Source organism: Siphateles boraxobius, unplaced genomic scaffold (genome assembly GCF_051911475.1).
Source record: "Siphateles boraxobius isolate OS27281-9 unplaced genomic scaffold, OSU_SipBor_1 46, whole genome shotgun sequence".
In the NCBI taxonomy this organism is placed as follows: domain Eukaryota; kingdom Metazoa; phylum Chordata; class Actinopteri; order Cypriniformes; family Leuciscidae; genus Siphateles; species Siphateles boraxobius.
The window spans coordinates 17,832,152-17,844,506 of NW_027509097.1; the positions used below are offsets into that span (position 1 = coordinate 17,832,152).

Genomic DNA, 12,355 nt, shown 5'->3' on the forward strand with positions numbered 1-12,355 from the left:
GTTATTACAGTAATAACTATTAATTATGCATAATTGCATGCAACTAACCTACACCAAACCCTAAGCCTAATCCTATAATAAGTATTGGTAGTGTGGTCAAGATCAGCACTCCTTAAATTAATCTAAAAGATCCACATTCACTATCTGAGAAATGTCTTCTATTTTATCAATATTTAGAATAAGACACTACAGAGCTGTTACCTATCAAATGAAATCCTTAACAACAAAATTAATCTTTGTATTGTAGAGGTGACACAGGAGTTGCATCTGAATCGGTACAGTTACTACTGCATAAATGATGTTGAATAAATAAAATTGTTTATTGAACGATCGTGGTCATTTTAGTGAAAACGACCTTACTTTTGTGATATTGCTTAATCAAATCTTGTTATTAAAAAATATTTCCAACAAGTAAAATCATATCTTGAATTTTGTGGGCATTTGTCTTAATTTTGGTGACATTTTTCACACAATCCCACCTTCTATTTCTGACCACAGTCAATAGCTTATTTACTTATTTCTAATTCGATTTCTTTCGTTACTGTTGTGCCAGGTTAGATATCAAATCTAGAAATAAGTTATTGATTTTGATGAGAATAAGTTATTGATTGCACTTGGAGGAAGCAATTTAGTGATATTCTCACATGCAGTTGGGTTCTTAAAAATAAAATCCAGAGTCCTTTTAAATGTACACTGACATTTAGTGGTTTAATGTGTGATTACCAAGGAGTATCTCATGATGAACTTATTTCACAGAATTTAAATGAGACTGATCTCGAGCACTACAACAGCAAGTACATGTAGTCAATTTATATACTTACCTTACTTAACTTTATGTAGACAGCAGTGTACATACAGCAGCAAATACACACACATTTTATAATAAGTCTTTTAAAAACATGATATATAGGAATTCTTATATATTCGATTTGCACAAAGGGAGTTTAAATCTCTGGCCTGAGGGAGGCAGTTTAAATGCAGTACATAGTGGGTGGGTGCCCAGACAGCAACATAGTGTCGGGCCAGATCCAGCCTACTTTTGGACCGTGTGGAATCCATGTGTACCAGATGTAGGGCGGATCTGGGCCGACACTGTTGCTGTCTGGGATTGGAAAGGATTAACTGGCCCTATAGTCACCCTGTTAATATATTTGTCCTTAAGTTGGTCCCCACTATCTTGCTACACATTGTAAGTAAACTACTCAGCTTACTCCTATTCTTTATATTGAGATTGCCATACCAACAAATTATGGAAAAACTTAAGACAGATTCAATAAAACAGTTGTAAAACATTTTCATAAAAGAAACATCCATATTAATAGTTCGAAGTTTCCTCAGAAAATACATACGCTGAAGAGCTTTCCCTCTAATAATGTCAGTGTTTGCCTCGGATTTTAGTTTAGTATCATCAAATACAGTCCCTAAATACTCCCAGATAGTAAATTACATCTGGCCCAGTTGTGGCCCACATCTCCCACATTCTTCTGGCCCACATACCGCATGGAATGATGGCGATGACTTAACCTGAGTGTGGCCGGAAATAGCATACATATCCTGGCCTCATCTGGTCCAACTATGGCATATATGGCTCAGTTCTGGAAGCGGCAAAGTTTATATAGGCCGTATCTGGCCTACACACATCAAGCAGGATTTAGTGTGAGTTGTGGCTTGCTGTGTGTGCATCCCAAATGACCTTTGCCGCTGCCAGAACTTAGCCATATGTGCCATATTTTGCCCAGAATAGGCCCGGATATGTTTGCTATCTGGGTTTATAGAGCTTGAAAGCTTACCTGATGTCCCTTTATGACAGCAGGCAACACAGGTAGAGTTCTTCAAACGGAAATCAATGGACATCCATTTGTTTTAGAAGCATTAATGTTTAAAAATTAATAAAATGATCTACCACTGGAACAGGACTCCCATCTCACTGACTCACTGCACTTTTAATAATGTGTCTCCCCTCAAAGATGCTCCCACAGTCGTCAGTATATAATGAAAACAAAAGGGGACAAAACACAACCCTGTGGGGTAGCAGTAGAAGACAACAATGCATTGAACGACACCATTGGCACATACTCTTTGGGATCTATTGGTTAAAAAATACACCAACCAACACACAATGTTTAAATCTAAATGAAAATTGTCTGTAAGTTTCCTTGCCAAAATATGGGGCTGAACCCAATTAAAAGCAAAGGAGAAATCAATGAAAAGCAAACGTACATGATTTTTTATACCTTCCAAATGTCTTAAAATCATGTATAATTGAAAAATATGTATAATTAAACTGAAACAAGGACACTTTAAAATAAAGTGTTACCTCTGGTTCAATACCATTTAAGAGTATTTCAACAGCAATTGTGTCATAATGTTGATTACTGCAAACATTTCAACTCATCCCTTGCTGTTTTTGTTTAAAAAAATCAAGATTACTGCAAGGGATTTATACGAAAGTGAATGGGGCCTTTTCTTGGATGCTTTTACAACTTATGACGTTTATACGAAGCTTATATAACAATATGAAGCTTATAATTTTATTAAAGCACCTTCTTTAAATGTGTGTATTATTTGAACTGTGCCGCTGTCTAAATCCCTTTGCATATAACTTAAAAATACACACATCTCACTAGCATAAACATAAAACCTAACCATTTTAGTGTGAAAAAAGAAATGACTAACCTTATCTTTTTATGTTTACAAATGTCTCACTGTGACAGATTTTTCCCTTTTTTTTCTAAGAAAAGAAGACGAAATTAAAATGAATAGGTGTGATTCAAAGAATGATTCCACAAAAACTGTCGATTGAGTATAACTTGCATTGAACCTAGAATATTACTTTAAGGAGCCCAAAATTCAAATTGTAATGTGCATATTCATGAAAACAAATCAGAAGTTTTCATTCAAATAATGATTGTCTCAGTCATGAAAATACTATTGGGGGAATCTAGTCTAGCTTTATCTGGCCAAATGCATTAGCATGATGACTGTTTTACTTGAGTAGGCCTCACTTTTTGTTGCCAGCTGCCAATTACAGCTCTGGTAACTGGCTGAACTCATGATTTCAGTCTCATGCTGAAGGTGCTTTTCATGTCAGCTGAAGAAAAATCCAGGAAAACGAATGTAGTTCTGTTTTTCTTTCTTTAACTTCTCTAAAACTACTCTGGGGGACTATTTAGATTTTCTCAACGGCACGAAGAAATATTTATTACCTTCTGTAAATAAACTGCCTTATGGGATACATCTTTGTGCCCAGAAAATAAACTTAGATTTTAAATATATCTCTATTAGGTTTAAAAAGAGGTCCAAGTAAAAAAAACCAAACCACACTTTGTGTCTGGAGCCTGACTGGAGATCTGTTAATGTTAATGACCTCAGATTTACCCTTCTGCCCGGTTATCTATAAATAAAGGCTTCACTGTCGGACCTACAGGAGCCATAGAGACGCTGCTTATAAACTCCATGCACGAACCTCACTAATAACCAAGACCAAATTGGTTTAATGTACAGACTGATGAGCTTAGTCATCTTCACCACAGATCTTTGATATCGCCGCATCTGCTGTTTGATATAAATGTGGCATGACAAACCCTTTTGAGAGGATATGATTTGAATTTAGTATATTATTATTCAAGGTCAAGGTCTGTTTTGCTCAGTTCATATTTGTTTGTTCTTTGGGCCGAGATTAAGTCCTACATTAAAAAGATAATTTAATAGAGAATCCCCTTTAAAATTGTCTACAAATTAATATTCAAATAAATATACAAATTACTCAAATAAGTTGCTACTCCGAAATCTATGACATTATTACATTACGCTAACTTTATTTGTCTTACCCCATTAGCAAATTGTTTATTTGTTTATTGTTTTGTTCTTGTTTTAAGCAAAATAATAAGTGAATTGAATAAAGCAGATTATATAAAATAGTTTCATGGTTTTAATTATAACAGTGTTTTATGATTACTTATTGCTACTGTTTTAATACACAACCCTCCCATTCTTGATCAGTGTTTTTGTCTTGTTTTCCCATAAAAAATAAAAATAACCTTGATTTATTTGTGCACAAAATATTTGCATATTGCATAATATACTTATAAAATAATAAAATAATTTTACATTCTCAAAAAATATTTTACAAATTATTATTATTATTATTATTATTATTATTATTATTATTATTATTATACAATAAAAAATATAATGAGTTCAAATTTAACATATTATATTAAAATTATGACATTTAATTATGATTTGTTCATTAAAGACATTTTAAGGCGGGACAAAAAAATCCTCACATTAAAAAAAATTACTTTTTGTGCTAAATCAGGGACACCAGAATTTCTTCAAACATATCTAATAATTATCATAACAAAATAACATTTGTGCCTCTAATGCTTTAATTGTGCCTAAATCATATAACATACAGTCCAATTTGTCCTGTTTGCTGATGAAGGAAGAGCCAGCAGTGACACAGGACAAGCTCAGCTCAGGACATCAAAAGGAGAAGTAAAGGTTTCAACACCACCTCTCCTTTCCACATTCACATTGTGACCATGTCATGGTGAACATCCTCAACCAGGCTTGCTCTCACAACCTCGTGATGAATCACAGTGTCGTGCTGTCCCTTTTTTATTTCTCTCTTTCTCTGACATTTATATGCACTATTTTGCATCTTTACAAATTCATTCATGCTGTTTAATTTTCAACAGTTGCCCTGAACATGTGTTTGAATCAAACCAAAAAGTGCATAAACATTTTATAACCAGTGGTTGACACTTTTTATTTATTTACAACAAAAAAATACACAATCAAGGTTTCAAGGATGGTTTATTGCCATTCCAAAAACATGAGTACATGAGTACAAGTGCATGAAAAGAACGTAACTAAGTACTGAGTGTCATTGCTGTAATCAGTGTCAATGCTGTGGTCTTGAGGGTTAAACAATCAGACCTGGTTCTGCGGTTTGTGTTCCACTCGTGGCCCAGGTCATCAGATGTAACGGATGCATTTAAAGTTCTGCTTTTCTTGTCAGTGTAATTGACTGAAGCTCAGGGCAGTTACCTAACAACAGCAGCAGAAGCATTCTTCCCAAGAGGAGCATGACATAACCGCCTCCCACACGCTCTAGCCTTAGTAGCTACAGAGAGGGAACAACCTTCTTTGGGAGCTGGGGAAAGTTTGCTTAAAAAGAAAGTTACCTTCTGTGGAAGTAATTTTGTGTGAAAAATCACGCCTTTTCTTGGAGTTCGGGAAAGGCAATATGAGACTTTGCTACTTTGCATTTTTTTCCACATTAGACTCTCACAAGAGAGCTGCAAATAAGAGGATGAAACAGCCTGTCTGTTTCCAGCCTGTCACAAGCGGCTCATTGTGAGACTTGCTGTTGGACAGTCTTGCATAAGACGTATTTACTTCAGTGTCTTCCAGCATGAAGACCAGCATCAGGCTGTGTTTGTGCTTAAATCATGTGTAGCTGCGGTCGGGTTTCACATACATGATACAAGTCTGACATACCAATTCAACTCAGCAAATCGGAATTCTTTCTCTTTTCATTATTCATTTTTCATCATTCTTATCATTATTTTTGTCTCGTTTTCCAGTAAAACATTTTAGCATCTCTAAAACAAGTTACATTAAAAGAAAAAAATTTCAGTGCACAGTACGAATAACCATTTAATCTCTGATCATTCGTAAGTGTGAACTTGTGAAAAAGTCTCTAAAGGGGCAATGGAGTCATTAAATCTCGTGACAAAATTGCTAAATTGGCAACACTGCTCAGGAGATCGCTAATCGTAAACACATGCAACCTCATAGCATAGACGATACCGGACACTCAACAGAGGGATCTCAGGCTACGTTTACACGACAACGATAACGGAAAACTTAAAACGGAAACGTTTTTCCTTTGAGTTTTCCGCGTAGCTACAGATGACACCATTGTCAAAACGATTCCCATTCACACGGATTCACGAATACGACTAAAACGCTGTAGCCTATTCTGCTGTTAGATGGCGATGAAACACTATAGATCGAACAGGTAATACGCATGTGCATGACGTCATCGTCTTCAGAGATTCGCGTTTTTGTTGTTTACATGGAGACCGTTTTCAAAAACGTGCACATTGAAACCCGTTTTCAAAAGTTTGCGTTTTCATGCACCCAAAACGCTTTTGTCGTGTAAACGAATGGCCAAACTGCATGAAATGTTTTACATTTTTAGTTGGAAACGGTGTCCAGCCCCTCAATCACAGAGAACGTAATCAAGGAGAACAGAAACAGGTGTGTGGAAACTAATTAACAGCCAGGGAAACTAATTAGCAACTCTAACAGAGCAAACAATAACAAAACAGAACTTAGCTGGAAAAAGAGGGCAATAAAAAATATGATTTGGCCTCTGATCCACAGCTCTGTATACAGACATGAGACAGAGAGGGCAGGTAGAAACGTGTGTCTTGGCTGGAGCGGAGGGTCTGCTGACAGACAGACAGGTGGACCTTGTTCCTCTCCGTCTCCAGCCAAGACAATGCAGTCATCGGCACTCACACTGCCAACATGGCTGAGCGCAGACAGACAGAGAAATTACGACCGCTCAGTCTGTCTGGCACATGAGTAATGAGAAGTAATCTCAGTTTTATCTATGGATAATATTAATAGTTATGTGTAAACAAACTTACACATGCTGATAATCATGATGTATAACAGTGTAAGAGAGCAATAATAGTGGCTATACCAGAATGAGCCTAAAGTCGAACACTGCTCGACAGCAACGAGACTGCGACTCCCAGCATGCTTTTGAATGGAACTCTTTTGGCTGTGACGAAGGAGGAGCTACTCATCTCTAGCAGAGGACAAGTGGGATTCACCACAGTTCTCCTTAACATCAGTCAGTTCATCTGAAGTAGAGAACTGGAATAATCGTAATAGGCTTACTTTTTGCTAATTATTCAGAAAAAGTTCCTAAAACTTTTATATTGTGCCTCAAGCATCTATGATATGTTGTTGGTTGTTTTGGTGTTTGTTTTCTTTTGTAAAGGATGGTTAGTTGTTGTTTTTTTAGTTGAATTAGAAGAATAGAGGGAAAGTATAGGTTAGCTGTCCCAGAAGACTATTGTTTTGTTATTTTTCATTAGGAATGTTTTAACCCTGTGGGAGTTGGAGTTTAGATTAGATTAGTTAGCTCATCAGTTCTTATTTAAGTCTTGTTTATATTTACATGTTCTTTGTTTTTGTTACTTTTTGCTGCCAATACATTTATTTTCTCTCTCTTTTTTGCCGTCCGATTTGTTTTTCAAATTTTCTGAACGGCTTTCTATGTTGGTCCCAAATTTAGATTGTAAGTTACAGCAGTCATTACATGTATAACTCAATTCAGATACAATTAAACAAGAATTTCATGAAGGCTAATGTTACATTCATTTAAGCATTTGAGCATGCATTTTTGATGCATATTAACATGCCAGATAGTATGTCAGACTGACTTCAGCAGGTTTAGTGTTCACATTGTGCCACCACCGGTGTTGCTTGCCCTCAAATATTATTGTGGCCATCTGTAATGAATCAAGTCCTTCCCTTCAAAAGTGCTGAAAACAAACTGAACATAACATTCAGACTCCATTGTTTTGGTTTAATCTTTCAAATAAACAGCTAGTCTGGGGTTATTGACAACAATTATAGTCATTGTTTGCTGAAGGCTAAGGTTGTGTGTGGTCTCAAAGTTGAAGAAAAGCATTTTCTCTTGTACTTCATTAAATTTGTTTTATTTCTACATCTGTTATATAATCACATTTATACTAGCAGTACATTGCCTTGCTCTTCTCAATTCATGCTGCAAAAATACAGCAGTAGATCAAATTTCCTCATCTGTGTGAGTGAGTGGGGATCTCTCTCTGAGAGGTTTGAGTTTGTCCTTGAAATATTTTAGAAGTTAATCTGAGGAGATATTTGATTTCTTTGCCATCTTTGTGGTGTATCTAATATGATACATTTCAGTCATTTAAAAAAATCACGAATGACCTTACTAATATCAACCAAAACCCCTCAAGGTCTCAGTCTGAGATAAATAAGAGTTTTTTAAGGTATGGTTCACCCAAAAACTGTGACTTCCTCTGTTCTGTGGAACACAGAAGGCAAATTTTCAATTCAATTCAATTTCTGCAATTACAAAGAAAGTTTTCAAGGTTCGTAAAGGACACAAAAGCATCATTTAAAGTATCATAAAAGTAGTCCATATAACTTGTGCAAGACATCTGAAGTCATATGATAGAAAAAGCTGTCATAATTAATTTTATTCCTCTAATGGCTACAGATCATAAAGTGAGTGAGTTGAACTTGAGACCTGAAATAAAAATGTACGTGAAGAAATCATTTAAACTAGGGCTGCAACTGAAATTGGATACTTTCTAAACTTCTTTTGAATATGTATTTACTTTGCGACCGTTAAAAAGGTATGTTCTATACAGTATCTCATTTGACATACCAGTGGCAGTTGTGTTGCTTCACTGCCATCAATGAAATCTCTTCCATGGCCTTATGGGATACAGTGTCCATTGGATGTGCACTTGGGAATCTCGTTGTAAGCCATTCCGGACCTTTTCGTCTATGTTTTCTTGAATACTGTGAATTTTAAAATACTACTCTTTTCACATATTGTTCTTCTCCTACTATGAAAGTTTGAATATTTGTACACAGCCTAGTATTGTCCTCACCTACAGTACTATTACAGTATATTGAAAAGAGTAGCAAGAATATTCTACAAAAATACACCGTTTGTGTTCCACAGAATAAAGCAAGGAATACAGGTTTGAAACAACATGAGGATAAAAACAATAGTAGGTGAAGTATCACTTTAAGGAACAGCCACTCATTGGACACATATGTCTACATGTAGCTACAGTATTGTAACATCTGCAATGTGAGTGGATTCTTCTCAAGCCCATCTGGGAGAAGCTCCCTGCGCGGTCTCCAGAGCCTTGCTGGGAGAGATAGATGTCCTGTCTGAGTCGGCCTGTTTAGGGCTCAACCTGTGCCCTAAACCTAATGACCCTAGGGAGGTGAGGGGACACTACAACAGTCGCTTCCACCCCCCCCCCCCATCCCCCCACACTCTCTTAAGAAGCCAGAACAAGGCCAGAGGAGAGCAGACACAGAGCCGAAGCTTCCCCTGGGGAGCCTTACTGAAGCCTTTCATGTTCTCCACAAGACTGCACTATGGACAACATGAACAGAGGATGTATAAAAAAAATTCTTCTTTCTTTTTTTTATGAAGGAATGACCTTGCAGGAGCATTTGATCAAAAACTCTGTATGTGAATTGAAAAAATAAAGAAAGGGAAGATGAAAAAGAGACAAAGGATCCATATTTAAATCTGAAGTTCAGCGAACCCTCAATGAGTCAGTTGTTTTCTCTTCCTCGCCCCAAAGTCTTCTTCCTACTGGTTGTGTGCTAAATCTATATTTACTCAAGCTACTTTTATTCAGGCCCTGTAGCCTTGTAAAAGTTCCTTTGATTTTAAAAGAGCGGTAAACAAATATCAACACTTCTGCCATATGGATTTACTTATTGATTAGATAAACAAAGACATAAAAAATAAACTTTCTTTCATGTTCTACATGCAGTGGTAGAATATGGCTCATGGCGAACATAGCAACACTATGGTTATAAGGTGCAACTACTTTTTTTTAGTATAACACTTTAGCATAATACACATTTTTGAAGGAAGTCTGTGTTCAGCAAGGCTGCATTTATTTGTTCAAGAATATAAAACAATGATACTGTGAAATATTATTACAATGTAAAAGAACTGTTTTTGCTGCTTAATATTTTTGTGGAAACTACCATTTAAAAGTTTGGGCTAAGTAAGATTTAAAAAAAATAATATATTCAGCAAGGATGCATTAAATTGATCAAAAGTGACAGTTTTTTCAGCATTGATAATAATAAAAAAATGTATTAATAATTGTGCACCAAATAGCCTAATGATTGAATACCAAATTAGCATATTTGTAAGACTTCTGAAAACCTTTAAGTTTTAATCGTATTTCACAATATGATTATTTTCTCTGTATTTTAGATCAAATAAATGCAGCCTTGGTGATCATAAGAGACTTAAAAAAAACTTTTGTCTGGTAGCATTGGTTTACTTTTTCAATGATGCAACCAATTAAGCAGTTGAGATTAAGCAATATAGTATATATTTCTTTATATGTATATCGAACTTTATATAAAGAACTGGGTGATAATTTAGTTTGCGATTTGAGATGATATAAAAACAATCAAGCAGTTTAGATTTTTCTATATAGTGTATATAACTTTACCTGAGTATACTGTATGTATGCAGATAAAGATAGATATACTATTTATCCACCTTTATTTATATTTTATATAGATAGGCCTAGTTGTGCAATAATATAGTTAACATGTTGCACTGATATAAATTGGCTGCACATTTGAGGCTTTAAAGCTCAATGTGGTCTGTAGCCTGTAGCCTGGGCCGGAGAGCTTTAACCTGGACAGAAATCACACACAGACGGCTGGAAACACGACCGCCTCGCATCAATAGTGCTACACACCAGTGCACACTCTGGTTCCCACAATCTGTTAAAACAGTTGAAGAGGTCACTTTCTCTCATATAACCCGCCCCCTCGCTCCGCTGCACAGCTGTCTTTCTTCAGATTAAGCCAAGAATAAAGCAGGAAGTGGAAATTAAACAAGGGCAGAGTCATGTAAGTTATCAAGGATGGAGAAGCCTGTATCCAACAACCCATGAAGTGGGACATCAAAGTTTGCTCAGCAACGGAAATAATAACAGAAAGCAGAGAAATTATGGCTTTATTTCATTACACTGCTGCTTTCATTCTTTAGTTTTGTAGCCAGTCAAATTAAGTTTCTTCATCTATGGGCATTTGAGAATAATTTTTATTGCTAGGACTTTATGTATCCTAAACACACACAAATATTTGTACAACTTTTTGACAAATACAGCTTGATTTACAAGTGACATTAACTTGTCTCCACTCATCACATGTGTCATACTGTATTTCATCTCAAGTTCGTCCAGACAGCAAGATAGTGTCGGCCCAGATTCGGGCCACATCTGGTACATGTGGATTCAACGTGTATCAGAGTTCATTAACTTTTGAAAAAACTTTTTTATGGTCAACATGTTGGTTGTAGTGGTAACTAAAATTAAATAACTGAACTAAATGATTTTCACACAAAAATATTTAAAGGCTTATTTTATAATGCATTGTCATATTTTAGTTTTTTAGGGAAAAACAATAGCAAAAATCAGTTCTGACATTTTCTATATTTTATTTCCTTAACCATAGCTTTCCTAATTAGGCATTAATGCAGTGACATTATGCATTGACACATTGTTTTAATGCGATAGTCATTTAAAAAAATAAGAAAAAAAGAAAAAATGCCAGTAAAAGAAAATATATTAAAATATTACATTTGATGGCCAAGCATTCAAGTGGATGATACCAAGCTGAACTGTCTGGGATAGAAGCTCTTGCTTTCTCATTTTCCTACACTGCTGCTTCACATTCAAAAACATTTTGTACCACTTAAGTAAAAGCCATGATTGTATGTAGATTCCAGTAATACAGACAGGATCTCTTCATTTTAGTCCTGCCTCCAGAAGTAATAAAAGAGACCGGACGCACAGACCTCTGGAAATGACTGAAAAAAAAAAGGACTTACATTAAAAGAGTTCATAAATCAAAACTGTAACATGTTTAGATCTAAACATGGAGCTCAGCTGCTGGATGGCTAGATTATTTCATCAGATGCAAAAATGAGGCGAAAATTTGTGATTAAGGAAACCAGAGGCATCTTTATTAAGATAATTTTACATAGTTGGACCTAAGAATGTGTGTTCAGTGTGTTCCTCCTTTTCTATTCATTTGCTCTGTTTGTTTTGGCTGGCTATCACTGAAGGAAAAGGATCTTTTTTCCTCCAGCAAGGCCAGAGGAGGCCTGTATACGCGTGTGCTCTCCGCTCAGGCCAGCGAGATGTTGGCCAACAAGGCCTCTCTTGTTCTGCCTGTCTCTGTGCTACCAGAGGTCATGGGATGAGTCACACATGAAGGCAATGCATAGAAGCAACGCGGCAGACCTTTACAGCTTCTGCAGGTGGATAAATACCACACAAAAGCAACGGCGGAAAGATGTGTGTGTGTTTGTGTTGTAGTCTGCTTTAGACCATAGAGCACCATCAGAAACAGAAGGGTTCAACTGTTACAGACGGTAATGTGCTGGAACTTGCGCTGTTTATCTTCAAACTCCTAAATAGTGATGATATTGTAAATAGCCCTTTCCTACAACATTCTTTTGTGATTTACTTTTAACCATTTGGTC

At 36.0% G+C, this 12,355-nt stretch overlaps 1 protein-coding gene across 1 annotated transcript in view; it reads right to left on the reverse strand.

Annotated features, from left to right (window-relative positions):
• Positions 1 to 10,951: 10,951 nt before the first annotated feature.
• Positions 10,952 to 12,355, reverse strand: part of rnls (renalase, FAD-dependent amine oxidase) — an 89,078-nt gene continuing 87,674 nt past the window's right edge. The window contains exon 7 of the mRNA XM_077201220.1: positions 10,952 to 11,677. Coding sequence (XP_077057335.1) covers positions 11,621 to 11,677 — 57 coding nt within the window. The 3' untranslated portion in view covers positions 10,952 to 11,620. The remainder of the gene's footprint in view (positions 11,678 to 12,355) is intronic.